General features: G+C 40.7%; 1 protein-coding gene across 1 annotated transcript; it reads left to right on the top strand.

Annotated features, from left to right (window-relative positions):
- The first annotated feature begins 129 nt into the window (after positions 1 to 129).
- Positions 130 to 27629, top strand: xxylt1 (xyloside xylosyltransferase 1). The gene is made up of 5 exons (XM_035176019.2): positions 130 to 2290; positions 2663 to 3291; positions 8341 to 8488; positions 15547 to 15679; positions 24404 to 27629. The coding sequence occupies exons 2-5, from the start codon at positions 2767 to 2769 to the stop codon at positions 24798 to 24800; spliced, it is 1203 nt and encodes a 400-aa protein (XP_035031910.1). The 5' UTR covers positions 130 to 2290; positions 2663 to 2766; the 3' UTR covers positions 24801 to 27629.

Below are 27629 nucleotides of genomic sequence, written 5' to 3'. Positions count from 1 at the left end.
ATTGGATCCATTACAGTGGGGCAGCAATAATATGGTAATAACAATGTTTTAACGTTGAAAGAAATAAAAAGTGCACTTATTTCTCACAGTCCTTCAGTTTACGTGTTTTGAACTACAGCTGCCAACCCAAAGGTTCTCAATCTACTGTCATGGCTACATTCAAATCTCCTGTTAAACCCCCTTATCCTATGTCTCTTTCTTTTTTATTTCCTTTTCTTTTAAATTACATTTTAACAGGTTTGTATTTGTATCTATATCGTATGTAAAGCACTTTGAGCTGCATTTCTTGTTTGGAAGGTGCTAAACAAATAACAGGTGACAAAGTGTCAAAGTTCACACCGTTGCACTCACACGTTACTTTACTTTGATGCAGTGCATATCTTCTCATGAACACATTTTTAAATCTTGTTATGGCATTTTAAATGTAGGAAACAGGTGTAGGACAGAAACACGAGGGATTGAATGAGTGCAGCAAAAATGAAATGTAGAGATATGTAAATGGTATTATTGTATTTTCACTTTAATGTTAAAGAGAGAGAAATGATCAATTCCTCTGAGTAACAATCTTATTGCATACAAAATTATAAAAATATTCAGGAGCCACATCTTAAAGATACAATACATCCTCATGAAAGCCCAGTTTCTCTTACTTTAAACGTCTCACTTTCTCCAAAATAGTCTGCGTATGTGGACAAGACCAAGCACATGTGGGCATGGTCCACTTTTACTCACAAACACTTGGCTGCCAGTGAATTTGTATCTCGATTTATGGCTCATAAAATACGTAACCAACATCTCCCAACAGGATACAATCTCAGGGTGTCGTATAGCTCACCTGGTAGAGCCGGCAGCTCCATATATGCAGCAGCCCGGGGTTGACTCCAGCCTGCAGTGCTTTGCTGCATGCCTCTCCCCTTTCTCTATCTCCCCCTTCTACTTTTAATTAACTGGAAAAGTGAACATACATATGTATAATAAGAAATACTTTAAATTATGAAACCACCAATGGGAGAAAAAAATATTTGATGTGTACGTTGTCATTTTAGCTTGGCCAATGCCCCATTAAAATGGAGGAGGTGGAACTTATGCTGTGTTCCAGACAACTCGGATGTCAGATATTCCGACTTGAAATTTCCAAGTTCAGACTTCCAAGCATTCGAATGCACGGTGATGGCACAATGTCAAATGTAAACAAACATGGCTGACCGTGAAAAGCTGATGTTTATTTGGCACATGGTGAGACAATAAAGACTGTGACCGGTGCAGCATCCGTTCATACATAAACAAAGCAGGGGAGGGAAAACGACACGTGAGGCAACAGACACCATTATACATTTATTTTACGGCACTTTTATACTTGGAAACACATTCCAATACATGAGAAGGAGACAACTCGAGCCCACGTACTGTCACTCAATCTCACATACAAGGAAACAAGAGTCCAACAGAGGGTGGACAGGCCTCAGCGCTGCAGTATCTATGTCTACATGAGTGCCGCCATTGTTGAGTGACATGAGACAACTGCTTGTCCATGTGGTTGAGGCAGATGGATTTGACCAGAGTTAAGTGGCGTTCCATTACACAAGTTGGAGGTTGGAAAATCCCGATATGCGAGTCGTCTGGAACGCAGCACTATGACCTACACTGTAACCAGCCTCCAGTTGGCTTCACTTTTGGGAGCAGCCATGTCGTCCATCTTAATATGCAGTCTGTGGTGTGGAGGTGGCCTTTAAAAACACCAGGTGCCGCCTCTTCCCGACAGTCCATGAAGGCATCGGGACGGACCACGTTTGACGCAGAGTGGGTGTGGTTACGGCAGCGTCACAGGATCATGTTGCTAGGCTGTTAGCTGCAGCTTTGAGCCTCCAACTCCCCACTGCGGGGTTTCCCTCTTCAAATCTCATGTGCGTACAAACGCGCTGGTTTCTTCAGGTCGACGGAGGTTCGCACGTGTTGGTTTCTTATTTGAAACATTCGAACTCTGCTCGGTTTGGTGCAAACTCAGCGTCGGAGGGGAAGTCGAGGAGCCGCATCTGGGAGCAGAGTCGTCGCTCGCTAGCATCCTCGTAGCCAGAGGTGTCAACAGGTCGCCGCCGCTGCAGCAGCTCTGTCCCCGCGGAGGTTTTCATCTTCTGCGGGATTCTGTGCATGCAAGTGGGGGGCGTTAAATGCACGTGTGACGTTAATAAAGTCCAGGATGAAGAAAGTCTAATCCCGGGATTACCTGAGAGGATGGGACTGCACGGATCTGCAGCAGGAGACAGGCGAGTCTGACACTTTCTCTGCAAAGGTGAGTTATATCATTTATTTACTCTGCATGGTAGTGATGAGATGTTTGTCTGTGGAGCAGCACTAGTCAGAGAGCGAGAAATAAACAGCCCGACATTATCACGAGGGATCTTAACAGTCACAGTTGAACTGCATGGAAAATATGTGTTGTGCAATTGATCAAATTTGAACCCAAAGTTAGTTTATAATGTCACCAGGGCCTCCAGAAAGTTTGGTCTTTGATTTTTGAGTTGTTGCCGAGTTATGACTTATCTGAAGTGGCATAGCATTACTAATACTTTGCAATGTTGTTGTACTAATAATACATGTCAGTCGATTATTGTGTCAACCCCATTTTCAAAATGTAAATTAAAGAGTGTCCATTCTCTTACAGGAAAATGCTGACAAGTCATAAAAAGTGACCATGACCCGGACGGACTCAAAATGGTGAACGTTTTCCCGTTTACTCCCCCTTTCTCATGAGACCAGCAGGAAGATATGGGCGTCCTCAGACTGGTGCTCAGAATCATGGGTAGGATCAGTACGTTCAGGTCCTATCAGTTCGTGCTGCTCCTGGCCGCTGCTCTCGCCGTCGTAGCTTTTTACTACTTTGGCTCTGAGAGGCAGAACTTCTCCAGCACCACGAAGAGGATCAAGCAGAGCCAGGCCAGCCACAACACCAACCGAAACGACGCAGACCTGACCGTGGACACCAGGCTCTCGCATACGGGGGGGTCTGAGGAGCAAGGAGATGCAGGAGGAGAGAGTGAGGATTTCAGGTCAAAGACGGGGCCCAGTGAGGCTGCTGACCAACGCTACCACGCACTCATGATGTTCACCAAGGTGGACAAGAGCCGGAGCCTGCAGGACAAGTTCCGGGTGGCCATGTTGTCTATGGTGGAGCATGGAGACTTTCTGGAGGGAGAGGTGTTGGTGCTTCATTTCGTGAGCGACCAGGCCAGCAAAGACCTGGGAGAGAGGATGCTGCAAGAGTTTCTCCTGGACGCAACGTTTAAGTACGAGGTAAGCAGTTTAAAGATGTGTTGGCATTTGTGCGGTTTGTCAATCACCTACTGATTTTGAGGCATAAAACATCCGTAAAGCTTTTTTATGAGTATTTTATTTTAAGGGTTAGGGTTAGTGTAAAACTTTCAATCACTAGAATGGCACTCAGTATTGGATACCTCCACCAAAGTCCAACAGTCCTTTTATGAATTCATATTTTATGAATATCAGTCTCCTAAATATGCCAGATTTCTTTAATCAGGATTCATGAATTATTCTCTGAGAAATAAACAAATATTGTGAAAAATGCTTGCAATGTTAAAGACAGGAAAAAAATTCTTGGATCTGCGCCCTGATCCAGATCCACACAGATCATTTTATGGGTTCTTTCTTGGGTCATGCTCCACCCCTCCACAAAATTACTAACTAACAATCAAACACAGACGAAAACATAACCACCTCAGCGGAGGTAATATATTCTGATAATAAACAGTATATGAAGAAATAACAGTTTTCCTTATGAGTGATGGTCAATCAGTAGTTTTGAGTTCTCGGACAATTGACCTGACAAAAGATATATTTAAGATTTATGAAATTGTTGTTGACTATTTTCCTGAGTTTCTTACATTTCAAAGACCTCACAGTTTAGTGTTGCAGCAAAAAAAGCTATTGCCAATTGATTAATCAATAATTTAAACAAGCTTTGCTCTGGGTTATGGCAGACGCTAACTTTAAAGCCCTAAACTTAAATTTATAAAAGCCTCCTCGGTGATGTTTGCGTTGGCTGTAGATGCAGTTTGAAGTTGAAACACATGGGGGCAGTGTTGGCCTGCCAAACAAGTCCCCCAGCAGCGGGGGTATCCCTCCCCAACTGTTCTCTTCCTGCCAAAGCAGAGGATTATGTTCCCTCTCTGTTGGTCTTTCTCTTACATGCAATATCCTGCCTCCTCCTTTGTATTCTGCACGGAGAACATGATCACAAACTTGCTTACAAATGACACATCCCCTCCTCAGCAGCAGCAGCAGCAGCATCTGCTGTGGATGTAACAGCTCTCTATTAGCTCACACTGATCCCAGGCCTGCTCTGCATTGGGTCCGAGATTTGTTCAGCTTGACATCTCTTGGCAGCCTGGAGCCCTTGGGTTAGATTGCTCACTATTCATTTCACTCTCTACCCTCAAAGTCTCTTTTCAGAGTCTTGTACGGTAAAATACAAGACTGTGTAATGATGTGAGGTCTGCAACACTCATTAGAACTGGGTCTGTTGTGTTACCAGGGTGTGAGACAGCACCAGATAAGGTGTCTTTCTTCAAGCTGCAGCTCAGACTGGCACGCAGAGATGATTCCTCCACCCCTTCCTCTAATGCACCACTCGGCCAACATTAATAATCACTGATTGCTCAATAACTACTGAAGTTTGCCAAAATACACAATACATCCGTGGGACAGCGATAGCACAGAGTAGTGGCAGTACTAACAAGACGCAGTTGTAAGAGTTATTTTTTTAAAGGATCACACATATACAAACATTTTGGCTTTAAGAAACACAATTTTTGGTCATGTTTATTTAAATTGTCAGCAGAAATATGTCAGAGGCATAAATAAGAAGTGGAGCTAAGAAATAGTGGAGATATGTTGTCAATAGTATGATGTATTCTAGTTTAGAAGAGATAAGTCCATGTGTTCAGTCAACCTATTACTGCTGTTACTCATTAGTGGTGTGTGCTGGCCATTGATGAAACACTCTTAAAGGCAAATGTTTACTGAGGTCAATCAAGTGAGAAGTAGGGTCATTTTCTCACAGACTTCAATAGAAAACACTCACAATCTTGTTTGTGTCTTTATTGAACACACACACAACGTTCAGTGCTGTTACATAAAGTAAGTAAACTTTGTATTTTTTTTAAATTGGTCTCTTCAAATCATTCCAGTCCACTGCTTTCAAACATGGATTAAGATAATGACTCATGAAAGAATTGTCTGCCACCACCAACACTTGTCTCTCATAATGTGCACTCAAACACTCACTCCTGACAGAGTTACAGCTGGGAGGCCGACTGCCCAGAGGCTGACGCAGGCAGTGTATCCGAGCATGTTGACATCTCGAGTCTCATTCTCTTTAATTATTTATCTTAAAGGAGCATAGTGGTAAGACAGTGGTTATGCAAAAACTTTAACCTCCATGTCTTCCCGACAACTCAATGACCCACTTGACAGTCGACAAAAGGTCTGTGGAGTCACTGCCCCGGGGCTGTGCTCATTACTGCTGACCAGCTTTCTCACTACATACTGGAGTCTTTCGCACTGTGTGCTCTGGTGCTAATCACTGGAGATAGATTAAGCAGAGTGTTATGTCACGATTCCCAGTTGAAAATCCTGTTCCTTTAAGCAGGAGTACCTGAATGTCATGAAACTTGGTAAAAGTAAATCAGACTTTTAGAGTTCCTGAATGTGGGTCCACAATACTTGACATTTTATCAGACGATGTGCACAAACCTGAATATAATGTACCCAATAAAATATGAATAAAACATTTCAGAGCCACAAGTCTGAACCAACTCTGCGTCAACAGCTGTTGCATTGACATTTTAAAAATGCTTTGTACAGGTAGAAACCTGTAGAGACTTTGAATGTTCAAACAATGTGGAATTTGTCAAGTTCGTGTGAAGACTGAAAGCGGTACAAACCAAAAGACTTCTCAAGAAGTGCTACCAATGCTCAAGCGCCCCATGGGTGGGATGGTGCATTTTAAAGGCCAAGAAGCAAAGGGTCAATATCTTCACCTCCTATATGAAGATTCTCTGTAAATGATCAGCTGATATCAAGGAGTCTGGTTTGTACAAATATTCAATCTCCACTTTGTGAACTTTTTTCTTTTTCTACCAGATTTGTTTCTATTAAAAGATGTGTACATTATTTTTGAAAATCTGCCCCCGCAAAAGACCGTAACTGTTTCTGACAGAGAAAGAAATGTCTAAAGAAAACAATAATGTTGTTTTAAAGTCAACTACATATCCAGCTTTCACGTGTAATATGTCTCGTTCTGTATTAAAGTTTATACAGGCTTAAAGGTCTTTTATTTCTCCCTCTCATGCTGTCTTCAGTAGAGATTATAGGGAGCAGGTCCTACCACCAAGGTCAAAAAAGGAAATTTTGCTTGTTGCTGGCATCCCATCAGGACGCAGCTCCCCGTGCCAACGACTGCCAAACAAGTCCAGTCTCTCAGTCGGCTTTGTGCAGCTATTTTTGTCTGTATGCCCAAAACAATACTTTTCCACATAGACTGGATACCAGTGGTATCAGAAGTATAGGTTATAAACACAACAGTATTTAATTTATCACTTAATAAAAATGCTGATTTGCTATTTGCCAGTCGTCATCATGTCGTAAAGTCTGTGATCTGAGAAATCTGGGTCGGAAAAGTGGAGTGGGCCTATTGAATTTAAGGGCTTTCATACACTGTAGTCTATAAGTGAAATATAATGTTCTTCTAACATAATTACAATGTTTCACCAAACATCATTACCCTTTTCATGTTTAATTGTTATTTATGAGGTCCTTGGAACTAACTTCTTCTAACCGTGGCAGGGATTTCATGTGCCTTTACATCGCATTACCAGCTGCAGTCCAGGACATGACTGATATCCACATATGACCGAGGGCTTACCTTAATCTGTGAGGGATCATTAAATGATATTTCCCCCACGAGGCACTTGGGTCTGATTTATATTACAACGTCCATACTGTCCAGGTTTTATATGAAGCCGCTAACATACACACTTACTGATGTCAGGCTTAACACAGAAAAGTGTTGATCGTCCTCCGGAAATACTGTTAGCCTCGAATCAACATATTTAGTTTTTCTCCTGCAGGAAAGCTTGACTGATTATCAGCGCTTACTGTATTATAAAAAAGATCCTCTTTCATTAATCTGTTGAGATATCTCCTGTACATGGTCAGAGCAGAAACTGCTGCCTCGCAGCTGTGGAGGGATTAAAAGCTCTCAGGAGCGGCAGGAAACTTCCACACAAGACGACGGAATTGAAAATTGGGTTGTAGTTTAGTATTAGACCTTGAAAATGGCGTGATAATGTGGCACAACAACAAAAACTAGTACTTTTGGTTTTATTCTTCCTACTAATACACTGTGGTCCTTTTGTGTGAGGTCAGAAGTTTTCTGTACTGGGGCTTTCAGTTATGAGCAATTTATCTTTCCATTTTGTCAATACATCACTAAATCCCCAGCTCATTAAGCATTGAAATCGACAATAGCATCGATCAACGTTCTCAACACCATTGAGCTCATTTTCTCATAGCTATAAAAGTCAGGAGAGCAGACTTCTCCACTCAATTCTGTGAAGGTTTCTCATCGAATTGTTAGATTTAATGTCGTCTCCAAGTGACTCACTTCAACAGAAATCTGCATTAGCAAAGACAAAGATGACATTTAATCGCTGTCTAACTTCTCTTCAGAGCTTAGTTGCAGTCGTCAGCAGTGAACTGGAGGCGAGCGTCAGATTGCTTTGAGTCACTTTGGTTACTTTTGCAAACTTCAGAACCAAACGTTCTTTTTCTGTCTGTACAACTCACCATTTCCTGCTTTTCTCTGGTTTTCGTTGTATGAACATAGAAAAGGACAAAATGGGCCTATTCAGTTTCAGTTATTTCATTTAAAAATATTCTAGTTGGCCCCAACTTGTAAACTTGGATGATGAAAATTCCACTTCAGTGGGTTTTTCATTTTTATCAATTGTGATTTCATTACTTGGTATTGTAGTCGTCGTTGGGATAAGTGTGAGACATTAATTAAGTTGTTGACCACATGTTCTGCAAAAGTGCAGCTGAGTTTTGATTAGTACTTGGGCTTAAAAAGATGATTACACACAAGAAGGTCTTAATTCAGCTTGATGTGATAGCCCAGCATGTGGAGGCAGTTTTTCTTCATTCAAATCCAAATTGTAACACAAACTTTAAACCAGAAAAACACAAATGAAGCCACTGATCCAGCTCCTCTGCAGTTTGGTGATTGTTGCACTGACCTGATCTCACTGCTGATCTCTCCTGCAGGTGTTGTTTCATGACGTGGTGGCTCTCACACAGAAGCTCTTCCCTATCGTGGAGGCCATGCAGAAGCACTTCAGTGCCGGCTCCGGAGCTTACTACAGCGATGCCATCTTCTTCCTGTCCGTGGCCATGCATCATATCATGCCTGACAGTAAGAAAAGCACATTTCTTTGTAGCAGTGGTTCAACTACTTGTGCAGATTCTTTAGTATTGTTCCTAGTTCTAAAGGTGGCAAAAGCAGATACTGATCCTTTTTTTTAAAAATATTTTGTATTTAGGCTTCCCCCTTTATATTTATTAAATCATTTTATTGTTTCTCAATTCTGTACCCACTATCTATAACATATCTGTTCATCCTCAATGAGTGATCCCTCCTTTGTTTGGAGGTTCTTTCTTATTTGAATTACAGGTCTAAGGATAGTGTCAAATGCTGTACAAATTACATTACATGTCATTTAGCTGACACTTTTATCAAAAGCGACTTAAAATTTGTGCAATCAACATCTATGGGGGGGGGGGCCATTTGTGGTTCAGCATCTTGCCCAAGGACACTTGGAAAATTAGATTTCACCATTTTTGTCACTATATACCAGAAGTTAACTTGTACTAAAGGACTAATCAAGAAGTTTCCAAGCTGTGTTTGGGTGATATGCAGTACCACCCCAGTTTGGTTCTGCCCTAAAAAGGTTCATGCATTTATTTCTACTAAATAAGTTGGTGTTTTTAAATTCACTCAGAGGCTCACATCTCTATTCTGGCACAGTGCACAGCTGGAAAAGCCAGTGAGGGCAGGTATCTCACAGACACGTGGCATGCTGCAGAGGCCCTGGGGAGTGCGGAAGGAGGACGTGATCTATCACTGCCACCCACATTAGTGCCCCCTGTGTTGGCGCTGACTGATGGCAGCGATCTCCTCCGGTGTTCACTGTTGTGGTTTAAGTCGGTGGGTGTGCAGCATGGGGCGTCAGTCCACAGATGCGCCACACCATTTGGCTTTTTGGGTTTCAATCAAAACAACACAACCGGAAGCGTGTCGTGCAGAGAGCAGGGCATCATCCCATTGAAGGTTTTTAAACTGTAGCTCAGCGTGCATGGCGAGGTGTGATGTCGGAAGTTTGGATCATAACACTTTTGTTCTCGTTAGAAATATTAGTAACAGAGGGGGATATCAACAGTCGTTTTGTGTTCAAATGCTTTCCCACTTCCAGGAAGATTTCTTCCAGCCTTCACAACCCCTGTGGTCAAATCCACGTGCTCATTGAGGTTTTCTATCGATCATCAGAGTTTGCTATTTCAACTGCTCGATGAGAATATAATTCAGATAGCAGGAGAGGAAAACTGTGGAGGGAAAGATGACTGTCTTAAGGCACAAAAGATGATAAAAGATTCTGCTTGGAGGTGGAGTTTGAGTGTGTCGTTTGTCAGTCTGCTTGTGGTGAAGTATCGAATTGCTTAGATTATAAAGATGTTATAGTGGCACTGTGTGTTTTGTATGACAGCGGAACTGGAGTTGTGTGTCTGCTGGTGTCTCGTGTTGCTTCCTGAAAATCCTTATTGATCAACCAAACTTATTGATCAACCAAAGTGCAGCTTGTCTTCTCTCTCCATCCAAGTGGTCACCCGTTTCTATTTAAAGATTCTTTCATCTATAAAGGGCATATTGAGTTTGTCTTGACACAGAGAGGGGGGGGAATATGTGGAACTCAAATCTAAATCAGTCTTATTCTCTAACTTGTGAAGTGGGAGATGTTGTGATTTCAGCAAATTTGGTTGTCTGAAAAGGAGGAAGGAAAGGAAATTGTCAAGACGTCTGTGCTAAGCCAATTACCCAGCCTGAACAAAAGTCTTTGCTCAACATTAATGGAAAAGAAAAAAGTTTGCGATGTCTCTATTTTATTTTTTTATTATATTTAAGTCTAAATATATCTGCACTAAAAGCAGAAACTGCCTGCATGTTAACAGAATATAATGCAACGATCTAGGTGCTAGTGTATTGCTAATATAGTGGTTGTTTACTTGTTAACTTGTCTGTGTTTATAGTGTCAGTGGAGAAACTCTTTGAAGATAAACCTTTGACAGTTGAGTGTTAAAGATCGTTGTTGTCCTTGGACAAAGCAGCTCATAGAAAATAATTTTAACTTAATGGTTTTGAACTTTTAACCTCGTCTCGTGGTCTTCATCAGCAAATGCACTGTGAAGTGCTTTATAATTAAAACATTGAGATACCGTTGGAAGCTCTGAAAAAACATAAGTGGACCTTGAGATAAAATTGTTTGGTCAAATATTAGTGAGTAATTAACAGCAGCTTTCTGTGACACCCCTAAAGCTGTGACAGGCACTTATACCATAATGAAAGCAGTCATGTGGAGAGAAGACTATGTTCACACCATCTGTCTTTAGAGGAGGGTAAATAAAATTGCACAATGGAACAATGTTGTAATTAATGATAAGGTTCCTAAGAAACTGTTATTGTTAGTGGAAAGGTGTTGCGTGTTTTGCGTCCCCTCTAGAGGTCTCAGCATGTTGGGGCATGAGTCTCTTCCACAACCCCGACCTTTATTTTCCACCCAAGGTGGAATGTGTGACTCATATTATAAAAATGAGAAAGGTGATGGAGCAGGGCTGTACTGATCTGCTTGTCATCAGGGAGGCCAAAAATAACATGGCAGATAAACAGTATGTCAAACTGTCTTTATTTTCTTGACAGTGAGGAAATCGATGGGTTCTGCAACATGAATCTCTGAAATCAGATACCTTGGTCATAAAACCTTTTAATTATTTAGCAGTTCTAATAAACAATGTATACATTTTCTTTTTTCTTTAAATAAAGCTTTAGTAGATATTGCTGCTATAGTCAAACCTCTCACACTTTGTCTTACTTTTCCTCAAGTAGTTGGTGATGTAAAGTAACTGGGTCGTACAGTATTGTGTAAAAGTTTCAGACACTTCAGATTCGGGTGACAATATTGGACCTCAGTAAATCGTTTGTTACCACTCAGGACTGATGCTGCATGGAAATATTGAATTTAAGATGATTATCTGCTGGCATACTGGACAATATTGATGCACATCTCTCAATACATATAACCACAAAGTATTAAGCCCAGCTATAGTATAAATAGTGTTTATACTAGAGTAAAAACCACATACATTTGTCAGTCCTTTTTCCTGTAGGTCACCCTCAGAGACCAACACACCATCACTTTTGTTGCACATATAGCGTCAGTAAAACACCAGACTTAACGTAATTGCCTGTGTAGACGGCTAGATATGAAACAAGAATCTAATCTAATCTGCGAGACAGACGACTGAAAGACACAATCAGTGTCTAACTAACACATGTTGAAGTGCATGTGACAGCTTCACAGGGAGATCCCCTTGGATCTGCAATGAAACCCAATAAAATGAATCACTGACGTAAATCCCCACTTTGCTTACAAGCTTCCAAGAACAAGATCAAACAAACAACAAAATGATTGATACCAATTTGATTTAATTTGTCAGTTATTAGTCAAATCACTTTCGATTCTAGTATTGTGTCAAAGCAATGAGATCAGACTGTAAACGCTCCAGAAAAACTTGTATTTCTCAGTGTTGGTATTTGAAACATCTATTGTTCTGTTGTCTTGAAAAAAGTTAACATTAAATAAGAAAAAAATCCACTACTGTGAGAAATTAAAGGGAGTTAAATAATGTTTTACTATCTAGATAATTACAAACACTGACTTGAGGACCTTGGTTAGCAGTAGACTGTTTGTTTTTTTTCTTGCAGCAGGACACACATCAGAGGTTGGACTCATGGGTAGTGTTTGCCTTTTTAAAAGAAAAGCAGCAGTGTGTTTTTCATGAATGTTGAGAAAAGCAGAAAACAATGACCCTCACAAAGAGGCTGTAAGTGCTCACATCAAGACTGATATTAGGCCTTAACAAGGTTGACCCACTTTTCTCTCAGGAAAAAAAAGTGATGTTGGATAACAGTGTCTCAGTTGTGTTGTTGCTGTGGCTGTGTTGAGGTTTAGTCAATTATAAATGTCTGATCTATCCAGAGCCTCGGGCGAGCTCCGAGCCGTCGCAACACCCCCCATGCACCTGGCTGAGACTGATCTTCTTTCTATTCAAGGGTTTCCTTCAATAGCTGCTGTCGATTCAGAAAACATCAAACTGTATGTAGTTAAGAGCTTATGGGAAAAAAACATTGGGCTTCTACTGGGTTGAATCTTCTTATATATGTGCATTTAGTTTTCTATTCTTTTCTCCTCTATTTCCCTCCATCATTCCTAAGAACGTCACACTTCTCTTAATGCTGCTGGAAAATGAAATAAGATCAAACAATGAAAACCTCCAACAATTCAAAATGATGTGGATCAGCTGCACCAGCAGTCATTGAGTTTATGTGACACCTTTGTGTGGTTTTACTCAAGTTTTTTTTATTACGTTAAGATATATTTTTGTTATAAGAATTAGAAACCAACTCTGTCTAGTTTTAACATCTCCCATCATGTTTCCCTCTGGAGCTGTAGAAAGAAGAGACAACATTCTGTAATTTTGTTTTTGTGATTCTCATCACGGCCACAAAAAGTTGAAGAGAACCTCAGTCAATAAATGACTAAAAGGATCTATCTTTTCTTCCAGGTGATTTTCTTTTATTTATCAATACACTTCAAACACTTGGTACATATATAGTGTATTAGCAAGTCACGCAACATTAATGTCGTGTTTTTAAAGGGACACTTTTTAATAGATTTCATGGCAAACCCCCTTTCTCACCATTTCACACTTGAACTGTCCTGTCAATTAAGGCCTAATGCATTCTAATCAGCTGGATTGTAAACTCTGATTCACAAGTATCAAACCCACTTGGTTTCTTCATCACCAAGCTGAGGAAATGATGGAGAAAGACATGGAATTGGGGCAAAGCAAAATAACCCTCTGTCTCCTTCTCCTTTTCTGTCCAGGCTCATATTAAACTAAAACAGTAATTGATGATTATTACAGAATCTTTCTTGCACTTTTTCAAGAAAATAATGTTTCTTTTGTCGCTCTACATATGAAATGAAGAGTACGCTATGTGAATGGAAAGTCCTGTTTTCGTCCAAAACAAACACATTTTCATGATGAAAGAAGTTTCTATCACGTATCACAAGGATGAAGACTATTTGAAAATGTTCTCCAGCTTTGACACAAGCTAGTGGGGGAAAAAAACAACAATTCAGAACTGTTGCTTCAGTAATAAACTGATCTCTTTTCTTATAACGAGAAAATCCAGCAGCAGTACATTCACCGCCCACCATCCGACTGGACTTTCACCTCCACAACTTTGTGTTGACTAACTGATCTAACATCAACGGCACCACACCACAATGTTCTAATAATTTAAGACCCTCTTCCTGTTGTAATCCCACTAGTTAAGCCTGGTTAGTGCAAACAAACAGCGCCCATCACTCAGGGATCACACTTGGTGCCGCTCTCTGTTGCCACAGCGTACGAAGGCATTGTCATGACAGCTTCCTTGTTTGGAGAGCACAGAAAACAGATCGCTGCCGTACTGCTGAGTCTTGCTTTTCTGTCGTTTGTTTTGACATGATTTTTTAGCGCATACTTCTAGTCCACCCACGGTCTTCCCATAGCTTCTCTCTGGATTGATCTGAATTTCAATTTGCTTTGTTGGGGCCAAGGTTGTGAATTTTGTATGATTCCCATCCTTGTTGAGTCAGGTGCTTTGCTGGATTTTGACTTCTTAGTAAGATGGTGATTATGATCCAAAATAGCAACTTTTAAACAGTTACTACCTGCAAGATGTTCAATCTCAGGATCCACTTTTTATCTGGACAAAATTAAATCAAATTACCGAGCTGAGACACCATTGCATTGTTTTTTTTATGATTTGAACACTGATTTACATTAGGAAACTGAGATGCAGTTTACCAGCTTCAATTAGACAAACTGTTGGACCAGCTCATATGCTGACAGGTTGATAGTCGTTTTGGGGAAATTCTACGTAGTGAAATAAAAGGTTCTGTTCTTTGCTCCCACATTAGCTGTGTCCCATTTCAGGGGATGCAGTCTATGTGGCCTACAAAGCAGGTGGCCTTCATGGGCCACATAGACCACGAAGGACGAGCCTAAATGAGACGGCCTGGTCTATGGGAGATTTCTGTTATTTGCGTCACCACCTCTGTTGCGTCGAAAAACAAAGCTACAGGTGGACACGATGAGAAAAGTGCATTGACCTTTGTTTGCTCAGGAATGGAAGAATGAAGAAGTGTCTGAGCCTTTGAAATGGGAAAGCCTTGTCACGCCACTGTGATGCAATCACTCTTCAAATACAGCCTCAAGGTTGCAGCACTTGAACTGAGACACAGATATTAAGTGAACTAGTTTCCTCTTTTAGCCTCTTTCTTTTCTTTTTAGATGGTAACGATATAGACGGATTCTTTCTCACAATCCTGATTATATTCAATGTATTTTCAAGATTCATGTGATTCTTATGCAGCTCATAATTCTATAATAGCTCCATCTTGTAAGTCCTTCAATAGCAGCTGCACAGATGCCGTCAAACCAAGCTTTTGCGTCGCCGATAAACATTTACTGCAGTAAAACTCCAGGCCGTCATCTGACATTGCAAGTGTTTTCGTCTGTTCAGTTGTGCCCGCGGTGCACCTTTCCTGAGTATTTCCCATCCTTTCATCACCACGGCAACCAGCAAAACAGAGGAAGCTGAAACAATGAACAGATGAGGGCCTGAATATCCTGGTTGTTCTGATTTCATCTACAAACAAGACACAATGTTAATCATTTACCGAAACACAAACTGCACTTTGTGATTTTAAAGTATTCTCAGCCTTCTATATATTTCGCTGCAGAATTTATAGACACATTTGTGCAGTTAAAAGTTTTAGGTTAATGGCAACATTACAGGAAGGTGAAGGTAAGTACACAGCCACATAGTCAACCATATAATGCTGCTGCTCCTCCTTTCTTTGAGTCTTTCCTTATTTCCTCTAACTCTGTCTTCCTGGAAGGACTCTTAGAGGTGATTAGCCAAGCCGTCACTAGATGATGTGCCACTGGTCAAAAAAATTCAGCCTTTGAACATAGCTCACTCGGATGTATATTTACATTTTCTGGGATCACACAGTGATCAGTTTGAAGTCTCATCAGTGTAATGTACATTTGATGTTTTATTTAAACAAAGTTCTCGTCTTTCAGGTCAGACGCGCATAGTGCAGCTGGACCTGGATCTGAAGTACCGGACCAACATCAGAGACCTCTTCCAAGAATTTGACCGGTTTCCTCCGGGAGCCGTGATAGGCATTACCAGAGAGATGCAGCCAGTCTACAGGTAAACGACTTGCACACAACACACATGCTACTGCCGGGCATCTGCTGCTTAGCACATTCAATTCAGACTCAATTTAAGATTTTTTTAACTTTTTTAATACCACACCGAAATGAATTCAACACCCTTTGATACCAGTCAAAGAACGACAGAAACACAGTAGGGACAATAAGGTGTACAGTTATTTAAGTACAAGGATATTTGTAGCACATTTTGTCAGTATTTGAATATTACGATCAAAGAACATGACCTGGACCCAGGCAGGAGGCAGAAATTTATGGATGGATGAAGCAATATACTAGTTAATTCATTATATTTACACATCCATTGTAAGTCAATGAAACGTTTGTCTTTTCTTAAAAGACAGTCGACTCCACAGCATGAAAACATAAACTGATGAGGAAGTTGTTTCAGTCACTCCATGTTTTCCCATTAGCTTGTTCTTGCTTTAAACACTTGGTTATACTGTACAAACAGACTGTTTATGGGTTTGTTTGTTGGCCTCAAATAGATTTTTCAGGGCTGTTATACCGTATTTATGCACAGTTTTGGTCAGATCTGCCACCTAAGCCATATCCTTTTTGTTTGTCCCCATCGCTCTGTGTTAAACTACTAATCTCACTCACTCGCTGACCACAGATGGATTTTGTTATTGTACTTTCAGGGCCACGCTTACACATTCACAGTTATTTTCTCAGACAGTTTCAAAGTGAGAAAGAACATCAGGCGTCTCTCATCCAAACTGATTCACAAGAATCATTTCTCATCAGAATTATAGTGAAGCATTTAACAGAAACCATTAGTAGCCTTTCTGATGGTCTACGTTTCCTGCTTTATCCTCCTCTCCCATTAGAAATCTAAATTAGAAAAGCAACCAGCCCCAAAACAAACTGCTCAGTTGTGCCCTTTTTACCTGCATCGAGACATTTGCTGTGAGATAGTTGCTTGATAGTGCAACACTGACAGACTGATGTGATGTTTTCATGAATATGCTATTTTAAGTCCTGCATGGGAGATAAATAAATGAGGATTCGGCAGGAACTAAGCAGAGAGGCGTCTCTAGTCAGGAAATGTTTTGTTCTCATCGTATGAATCAGACGTGCCTCCAGTCTCTCCGTCAGACCTGTCTGGTGCAAATAGACATTCTGCTCATCGTCTCAGCCGACAAACTCTGGCAACACGCTCATAGCACCAGTATAACCTCATATAACTGGTTGCATTATTTGTCCAATGTGTCAAGTTAATCGAAAACTTAACATCAATTAATTAAACTCAATTCAGGTCACAGCGCCCCTTGTTGGCCGTGCAGAGCACAAGATTTAACAGCTTCCTTCTCTAATCCTCGATCTTACTCTCCAGTTATGAAAAAAGAATAAACTGCCATCTTAGTCCATCATTTTTACACTAATAAACACGACTCATGCAGCAGTAACCGAAATATCTCAGAGTTTAGATTTTTGCCTTTATTTCTTTTCATTGTCTCATCTTAACTTAAACCAACATCAGCAATGTTTATGGATCTGCTAACTTAAGTCCCTTCCTGGCCCTTATATTTCTGCTTTGTTCCAGAGTTTTATGGAAACACCGTAATGTATTTGATTATTCATTCTCAATGTTAGAGTTTTTTCTCTCTTTAGACGCTCACAGTCTGTGCCCTTCGTGTTCTCGCTCCACAGTAATTAAAAGGAACTCTGATAGCAGTGGAACCATCATGCCAAGAGTTTCCCAGGCAACACAGAGGTCGACTTACATTTTACTGCACAAAACTCAAATTATTATTGATTTCCAAATAAGTGAATATCTCAGTTGGCCTGGTGGTGTGCAGGGGCTGTACAATTATAGGGAAGAACACTGAGGTTTGTGGAGTTGAGATACTGCTGACCAGAACTTCTGCTTTTACTGGAACAGTAAGTCTTTGCTCATCATTCTGGAAAGTTGTTGAGTAAGAAGTTTTGGGAAAACTCATCAAATCTCCCTATGATCTAGTTTTCCCCTTACAGACTCAGGAGGGAGTTTTCAAGTAGCAGCTGCTTACTGGTAGAAACATACAATCAGGTTGATGTTTTTTACTCTGAATTACCCTGAACGTTTGTGAAAATGAAACAAGATCATAAATTGCAAGTTCGATTTTTCTCAGGGTGTTTTACTCATAAGTAAAATTATAAATCCTAATAATAATAATATAAATAAGTCAGTCTATATCTTGTTTCACTCACGTCCTCAAATGTAGAAATATATTATGGTGTCTGCCTTGTGATTCTACTGACGATGTGTCATATTGTATAACTGTAAACCTGGGTGATGTCAGGTTTCTGAGGAAGAAGTTTTAGAAGTGGAGCTGTTTTCCTGGCAGACTTGATTTGGCACCAACGTCTCTAAACGGATGTTTATCTCTGCCCCTCCACTGCTCTGGCTCAATGCTCTACTGACCTTGGGAATCCCCTACTAAAGCCGTCAGTAACATGCCCACACACTCTTTATTTAATAGAACAATCAGCAGCACCAGGAGATTGTGCCTCTTAGCATGAACAGTATCGGAGTTTAAACATTTGAAGGACGTCAACAAAGCTTTTTTTGTGTGTGTGTGAGTGAGAGAGAGAGAGAGAGATATTTGTGAGGACCAGTTTGAGTCTACAACCAACGGAGTGAGGACATTTTGGGAAAGTGAGGACATTTTGGCCGGTCCTCAATTTGTGCCCCCCCCTTTAATGGACTGTTCGGGGGTGAAGACTTGGTCTTAGGGTTAGAATTAGGTTAGGGTTAGGCATTTAGTTTGGATGGTTAGGTTTAGGGCTAGGGGCTAGGGAATGCATTATGCCAATGCCTCACTAAGATAGCTGTACAAATATTATATATTTTTGAGGACCATTTTAAGCATAGACCTTATGGAGTGAGGACATTTTGGCTGGTCCTCACTTATTCAAAGGCTTGTTTTAGACTCAAGACTTGCATTTAGGATTAGGTAGGTTTAAGTGTGATGGTTAGGGTAAGGTTAAGGGGTTGGCAAATGCATTATGCCAATGAGTGTACTTCCTCACTAAGATAGAAATACAAGAGAGTGCGCAAGTGCATGTGCGAGTGCGTGTTTGAGTTTTCAAGTTCAGACTTTTGAAGCACATTCCAGAACCAGTAATTGATTTTTTTTTATTTTTTTTTAAAGAAATTCAAAAGTGTTGACAGCAGTCCAGGGTTTACATCACTGAGACTCTCATGGATATTACTACCCACCCAGTCGATAATTGTCTACAGCTTCACTTTGATCCATGGAGACTTGTCATGCCAGGTGCAATTACTGGATAAAAATCCAAACATTTCCTGTAGATTGAAAAGATTATTGACTGAGTTTAGGGTTATCACAGGGAGAAATTCAGATGAGTCATAAGCCTCTCCCAACATCTTTATCGCAGGAACAAACCAGGAATCGAATCATCTGCCATGCAGGTCAAGAATATCTCATGATTGGGAACTGATAAGACAGTAAAATATGTGTACCAGGGATGTCTTATATGGGTACATTGTGGTATAGCCTGTTAGAAATTCACTAGGTAAATTTATCCACGCAGCTGCACTGTATCCCAAAACAAACCAGTGTAGTTACACTGTCCGTGCATCAAGTTCTTTATTTATAGGATAATCCAGCCAGAGAGAACATTGAGGAACAAATCTACTGCCAGCCCTTTAGCCCAGTAAGATGGCATGTTAGCCATTAGCCAGTGGCCAATGGACAATGTAAAATTGTAATTTTTGAAAGCTGGTATTACCAAGCCTTTGTGTGCATCCTCTTCTCTGGAGTGTATTCCTGTGCAGAGTGTGGATGGCTCTCGGCTCCCACTCTGTTTTGGTGCTAATGGACAGAGCGTTCTGCAGGAGAATGCGTCCTCCCACCAGCCACATCCTGCCACTGAGAAGTTCATTATTGGAACAAATGCCCCGTGTCTTTTCTCTGCAGCGGCGTTAGTAATGTTTTAAAAACCCAGGAGACAAGACCCTCTTACATAAGTGTCGCAGTTAAAGCCACAGATGCAAAGAAAGAAATCACGTTGAGTCTCCATTGTGTGATACATCCCACGTACTCCCTCATTTTTGGACTCAAATATTCAATGTGAAATATGCAATTACATTTTTAATCCAGTGGTTGTGAATCTTAGTATTTTCAGTGAGATGGTTGTGAGTTATGTAGCAAATTCAAGTCTTTGTTCTGAGATATTTTATGATTCTGTAAATGTGGATCTTATATCTGCAGAGCCACCATATGCTTTCTATAACCCTCTTTTCTATAACTGGAATTGTCTTTACTATATCCTCATCATGTTGTCAAACTACTATGTGATGAACAACACCAGACATTTCCTTTGGGTTCCCCAGAACCAGACTCCCCTCTGTCAGAGTGTTTTCCACGGCTTTCAGGGAGCAGCCTGTTTCTCATCCCGAACAAAACAGAGGACACATTCGGACAGAATGTCCCTGTCACCTGCTGATGATTCTCAGTGTTCTGCGTGTGAGAGACGCTTCACTTGAAAGGGTGGCAGGGAAAATTGCAGGAAGGAGATGATGGAGCTCTGAATTGGCAGAAGAGGCACTTGTGGCAGTGATCTCAGTTACTGTAAGAGGTTGTATAGGTGTAGTTTGACTTAGTGTGGTTTGAGTGGAACAGAAACCCCTGCAGCGATCGTGACCAAGGACAGAGCTGCGTTCTGTACCCGACGTTCAAATCTCTGAAACTGTCGCAGCATATGTTGAAGTTGACCCATGTGACTGATTTGCGTTATTGGGTTGGATAATGTTGGCCAAACTCTTTCCAGGTTTTTTTCTTTGTAATTCCTTGAAATGAGCCTGAAAACAACACTGAGGTATTTGATATAGTATGTGAAAGTTAGAGGCTTGTAAACATTTAATGATTTGAGCCCGCAGCTCTCTAAATAGTTCCTGATGTTATTTATGTGAGAACATGACTGGAAACATTTTCATTCATGTCTATTTTACTTGCTTTGCTTCTGCTAATTTCCATGACCTCATTCAAAGTACAATCTAGAAAAAGTCCAGGTTGACCTGACTCCCAGTTAAAATTAACAAAACTTAAGGTTAAATCCTTATTCGCGGTTTAAAGTTTACTTTAGGTACATTTGCTGTGAAATGAGTTAGTTCATGTGAGTGGATAAGACAAATCAGTCAGAGTGTAGTGACTTCAGGAAACTTTATAAAAGGCCAAGTACTATCGCTATCCAGATCCATGTGATATCAACTGCATCAATCACTGATCACACAATCATAAATTATCAAAACGAACAAATGATATACCAAACCACAGTAAACCTTATAATATTATGACGATTAACAACAGACAAGTCCATAGTAATACATACATGGCTCCTACACCACGTTTTGTGTAAACATTACTTCTAATTCAGTTAAACATGTTGAATTTAAGTCTTTTTAGGAATAAATTCCCTCTTTGTGTTATCATGGGCTCTCGCTGAGCAGTCGTGGAGAGATAAGAGTTCATTTTGTACAAAAAATGTAGAATTGGCAAAGATATTTAATCGACTACAGCAGACTGCTGAGGACTGAGGACTATCTTCAGATAATTTTTGGAATATGCCGTCCCCATCACTGTTAAAGGAGACAAGTTCTTCTCATTCAGTTTCATGATTTTAATTTGGGTTATTACTTGAAGATGTTTACCTGCTCTAATATTCAGAAAACACATCGGTTTCCTCAAACTGTCCGTGGCTGCAGCTCCTCTTTTCAGCCTCTGTCTGAAACACTTTGCTTCGGTCTCCTTAAGGCCCCATTTCCAATAAAGCCCAGTCTGCTCTGATTAGCCTGCTGGCCCACTCTGTTGTGATTGGTCAACGGCTTCCAGCGTGCATGGAGGAAATGTCGACCTCCACTCTATTACCTGGTTCTAGGGAGAGTGCCATAGTAGCCATGTGTGCATTATGCAGAAACAGAAGTATCGTCCGGATCTACCAATGAGGCGTTTCAGGAGCTTCAGTGTTTTCTGTGGGGGAGAGGAGCCCCTGTTTCAACTGACTTCAAGCTTTTTAACTTTGCAGAGCTTTTACATACACAATAATACACTGGAAGAAGGAAAAAATGAATGAAGCATAATATGTCCCATTTAATCTTTCCTAACCCTAAACCAGTGTGGTGTCAGTTGTGTAACATGACCGCCGTGGCATGTGAAGTCCAAACAGCCCAATGGAAAAGCCTGTGTAAATGTTCCCTCGCTGACCTTGCTCACCCTGAATGTGTCTGCAGGCACGTAGCCCCAATGTATGTCTTTTAAAGATGAATGCTCCACAGGGGCCACCAGTCCCCAGCTACTAAACCCACACACTGTGTAGAACAGTGTGGACGAGCTGCAGCTGCTGAATATAGGTCAGTAATAATATCAAAGTGTGACTCAGAGAATCCACAGCTCCCACTGGATTTGTTCAAACTGCACAGAGAGAAAGAAAGTACCCTCTGCTATAACGAGCATAATTATTCTACACAATTTCCCCACGTGTGTTTAACTGCAGCAAAACAGCAGGCAGAGCTCAGCTGATTGTACATTTTTAAGTTTGAGTTTTTTTTAACTGCCCTTTGCCTCTCTGCAATCCCCTTGTGTGTGTTTCTAGCGAGCAGCATTTACCATTAATATTTAATCCACAGGTTACTTTTAGCTGGGCCAGTGCTAAGAATAATCCAAATTCTGTGTGGGTGTGTGGGTGTGTGTTCTTACTTATTCATGTGAAACAACGCTCCACCAGCTGTTAGTCAGAATGTTGAAAAAAACATTTTGTCCTTTCTTTAAAACAGTGCAGCCTGTTGCCACAATGGATTTGATAGAAGTTTTAAAAACCGGACCAACAGAAGCGCAGTAAGAGAACATCAGACGTGGACCTATCACTTCAGTGGAAAAAGCTAAATAACACATCTATGCTCAAACAACAGCGGTTCAGTAGACGATCATCAGCTCAGTGACTGAAGATGAGAGCATTTGTTTTTCTGGATGCAACAGGACGGTTCCAGCCTTTGGTCAAGTGAACTGGACCTCAACCAAACCCCCGGCTCCCTCTGTGGCTTTAAACTCCTCTGCTGCAGCTCAGTATTCTTTGAACATCTTGTCCCACTTGAGAAACTTCGGTTTTACATGTAAAACACGTTTCAGTATATTCGGTTAGTGACATCTGTTTTTTAGAGGTGGAAAATATTTGAGATAAGTGCATATCTCTGGAGTAACATTATATATAATTTGTTAAAAACAATTTTAAGTCAGGACTGCATTTTACCGTAATCAGATTTTTCATACATTCTAAAAATACACCAGCATCACCTGATAGATTTGCTGACATTAATGTGAGTCCAGGGGGCCTGAAAAAGTGACCTTTCTTTCTCCAGTATGTTACGTAATATAAAGCCAGTACTATTATTAAACTACACTAAAACCTGTCTTGCCTGGAAAACCTTAAGAAATAAGATAATCTCACAAAATCCCTCATTAAGTCTTACTTGCGAGTACCTATATCAAATCTATGCATCTGAATGTTTGCTGAATGAAGCTCTGTGTGTCATTCAGCCACTTCAGAGTTGGTGTATTGGCAGAACATGGTGGTGAGTTGGCACAAGCCTTCCACAGTCCCAACTCTCTTCCTGATTTGTTCTTGGTGTTTGTTCAGCGAACGAGTCAAACACAGATCACTTCTTCTGAGCACAGGGCATCCATATGTCCTTTTACCATCGGAGCACAGCTTCTTGAATGTGGACAGGGATGAGTTTAATACATCACTCATGGTTCCTGACTTTTCGGCAACTACCTTTTCTGGTTACTCAATATTTATATATTTATCCAGTATATTTTGGCAACGTGAAAGTATCTTCTTCATGAGATTTGGTGCTCTGTGTGTTGCCTATTTTACTTGTGGTTGAGTAATAAGTAATACAACAGGCACAAGAAAGTGTCACAGTGAAATTATAGCTTGGTAACATTCACTCCTGTTTCTGAATCAACTGCTCAATGTGCCTCTTCCTGTAAATTCTCCAGCAGTCTCCAGTCTCCAGTCTCCAGCTTTGACACAACCAATATGATCATTTCTCCGTTTTGACTTCCACTGTGAAGAAAATGTGTATTTATGTGTCTTTAACAGTGTGACTCAACATGAAAGCTCTGCACAAATGTGTTTTCCCTTTGCACAGGCTAATCTAATTTACTAATTTACTTTGTTAGGAAAGTCGATTAGTAAATTACTAATTATTCAATTTACTAATTTTAATAATTTGGTTAAACAAAAATATGTCTGTTTTAATACTGTGTGACTGAGAGAACAACTGTCGACCAGAACATAAAATAATTTCTTTATCAATTGTCAATATGTGAATCACTCCCCACAGTTTGTTTTCGACACATTGACTTTTGGCCTTAGCCCTTGTCGACAAAAGCTCTCGGATCTAATTATCTTGCCAAGTTAACATCTTCCTCTGCTTCTTCTGAGTGATTTCTGAGATGTTTGTGTTGCCTTTCTTGTCTCCGGGCATAATATTGTCTTCTCACATCGGCTCTGACATTATCCAGAGTTTTAACAAGGGGGCTGGCAGGAAAAAATCCAGAGAATGTCCAAAGCAACTGACTTTGACATTCGGGTTCTCACATACAGCCTCTGATATTATCTGAAGTTCAGTTCATGTTTGAAATCAGCTTTGTGCACTAAGCTCCAGCGTGCACCTCTTCCCCTCTTCCTGCAGACACACCTTCTGGCAGTACCGGAAGGAGAACCCTCAGACCAGAGTTGGCGAACCTCCTCCTGAAGGCCTCCCGGGCTTCAACAGCGGCGTGATGTTGTTGGACCTGGGAGCGATGAGGGCCTCGGCTCTCTACAACCAGCTGTTGAAGCCCAGTAATGTGGCCAAACTGGCCGACCAGTATCGCTTCAGGGGCCACCTCGGTGACCAGGACTTCTTCACCATGATTGGCATGGAGCACCCTGAACTGTTTTATTCGCTGACCTGCGGCTGGAACAGACAGCTGTGCACCTGGTGGAGGGACCACGGATACGGAGACGTGTTTCAGATGTATTATCGCTGTGAAGGACCTGTTTACATCTACCATGGTAACTGTAACTCCCCCATCCCAGATGACTGATCTATGTGCTGCGCTGCTGCTGGAAGAGAAATCTTTTTCCTGCTTGTTGGGAGTAAAGATCCTGACTTTTTCCTGATCGTGCGCCTCTAGCCACAGACTCTGCCTCCTGCTGGTCAAGGGGCTGGTGAAGAGACCCCCACACTTACTACAAGTATGGCATTCATCTGTGTCAATTTAGAGAAAACAGCTTGGAGTTACAGCAATGACGAGGGCTGCACTAATCATGTCCTGTGGTACAAAGATGAAGAAATATGTGAATTTCTGTTTCAGTAGCAGATCCACTGATATGAAGACGTATCAGTTTCTCAAAGACTAAAGAATAGCTGACAACATAATCAGGATGGATTTTTCTGCCGTTGAAAACTTAGTATAGTGGCTATCGTTTCGAAAATAACAAGTAATCTACCAGGAAAGTGCTCTGGATTATCTGTGATGGGCCAAAGATGCACTTTGCAGGGTGATTCCACGTTTTTGTCAGACCGCGCTGCATTGGCACTGTGTCAGTGTTGCCCTCGTTCAAATGATGGTGGAGTCGTTGTCAAATTTCCTTTTGTTTTAATTGCTTTCATTAAATTGGTGTTTCGGTTGAGGAGAGTCTAAAAGACGACTCCTTTACACAAAGTAGTGGAAGATGACACATTTTTGAGTTGATAATTCACATTAATTGATGTTGCCATTGGGGCTGCACAGATTAAATCAACAAAATAATTAGTCACCCACTATTTTGTAGTTTTTATCACTTTATTTTAATCGTTATCAAATGATGGTTTGCTGTAGCTTCTCAATTGTGAGAATTGAATACTTAATAAAACAAGAAATGTGACAAAGTTTTATCACCGTTTTCTGACATATTATAGACAAATAAATAAGACAAATGGACAAAATAAGTCACCAATAAATCAAGAAGATAATCAGAGGATTAATGGATGATGAAATCATTTCTAGTTGTTGCCCTAATTGCCAACAAATGTTGAAATATCAGTACAAAGTATAGTCAGCAAATGTGTTAATCGCCACCTAAAAACAAGAGACCTCTTTTTTCCATTTCCCTTCCATGAGTGGGACGAGTTCAGCCTGTGTCACTTTATCTTCCTGCAACACCAGGTGACGGCTCATCTGGTGCCATTTGCTTTCCGCCCCTGTGGCTCGTGGAAGAAGAGGGAGGGGTATGTTTAACAGCAGTCGACTCCACATTTTTGGAGCCATGTGGGCGCAGGGCACAAACACTCTGCCGCGGCTCTTTCAAGCACGTCTTCCTGCAGCTTGGAAGATAGGAAGAGGAAAAAAAATAAATCACATCAGAGGGTGGAGGGGGGGGGTCAAGTAGATAATGGCTAACAATAATGTGACTGATGGCTGTTGTTAGCGCTCTGCATTTACGGTTCAGCCAAGGACAAACCCACTTTAGCAGAGCATACGTTTCAGAGGGAGGGAGTTTTCTTGTTGTACTCAACAGAATAAACGCCCAGATTCTGAGGCATGTATACACTCAACATTCAGTCTGGAGAATGTCTGAGGTGGTGCACAATTAAGCGCGCACACACACACACACACAGAGTGACATTGAAGCTGCTGAATATCCTGTGGAGTCAAAGTGAGGCTACTGGTGACACTTGAGAATAAACATCGCTCCAAATCAATAAGCTTCCCTTCAATTCACTCTGAAGCTGATCAGTATTGTTTCTGCCTCGTTCAGAACGATTCTCTTTAGCTTGAAAACAAATTGTTAGTGTGAATGCTGAAAAACAATTTTTATCCTCCATTCGTGACTGCACTTTACAACTTCTAAACACACGCTTTATTATGAAGAGTTCAGTACCGTAGGTTGCATTTATATTGCCAGATTTATTGTGAAGTGGTTTTTTTTGGTTTTACAGATGGTGTTTTTGTACATTTTAGCCCATGACTGTTACTCTAAAGTTTACACTGTATCCTTTTTGATTGATACCCTACTCAATAACTTTCAATTTCTTTCACAACGAAAACTGCAGAATAGTATTTGCTTGAGAAAAGTGTAGCATATACAGTAATGATGCTGCATTGCAGTAAGGAAAGTAAGGAAAACCAGTTCTTCATAGTTGTGCACTCATGGACAAATATACATTCATTGTATGTAAAGTCATGTGCTATGACATATTAGTTTGGTCCATGTTCCATCCACTAACATGAAGAAGCAGGATTTATGCAGTATACTGCAGTCAGCCACCAGGGGGAGATCAGGAGTATTTGGCTTCACTTTGTGGGGAGCTGTGATGTCGTCCATCTTTAGCTACAGTCTGTGGTTTGTAGTATGTGAAATATTGCTGTCTTGTAGCTAATGGGCTAAAATGTGCAAAAACCACTAATGTCATCATTTAATAGTTAATTATCCATCTACTTCAAGCTTTATGTGTTTTTCCTTCTTGCTTTTATGTGCACACACACTCTCTCTCCTGTGTATAACATGGGGCAGTGACAATAGGTAGAGATTTAAGATGGAGGGTGACATGAATGAACAGGTGCAACTTAATAAATGTAATAAAGGTAGTATCCTTGTTTTAACCCATCAGTCACATGTTTTCACAGTTGTGTCAAAGGGGAAAACGATTGTTATGTGCAATGATATTTTTAAAGGGCTCATAAATATTTGTGTAATAAACGTGTTTGTCTCGTCTCTCACTCAGAATCCACTCGGTTTAGAAAGATGCTGTGTTCAGTGTTAAAAACTCAAAGTAGTTTAATATGATCTTTTTATATACGAGCTCCCTGATTTTATTTCCTCTGTGTCCCAAATCAGTTACATGATGATTTTCATGTTTTCTAAAAAAAATTAAAGACAAACAAAAGCTA

This window comes from Hippoglossus stenolepis, chromosome 14 (genome assembly GCF_022539355.2).
Source record: "Hippoglossus stenolepis isolate QCI-W04-F060 chromosome 14, HSTE1.2, whole genome shotgun sequence".
Taxonomy (NCBI): domain Eukaryota; kingdom Metazoa; phylum Chordata; class Actinopteri; order Pleuronectiformes; family Pleuronectidae; genus Hippoglossus; species Hippoglossus stenolepis.
The sequence above is the reverse complement of the archived record's forward strand: the minus strand, read 5'-3'. Positions and strand labels throughout refer to the sequence as shown.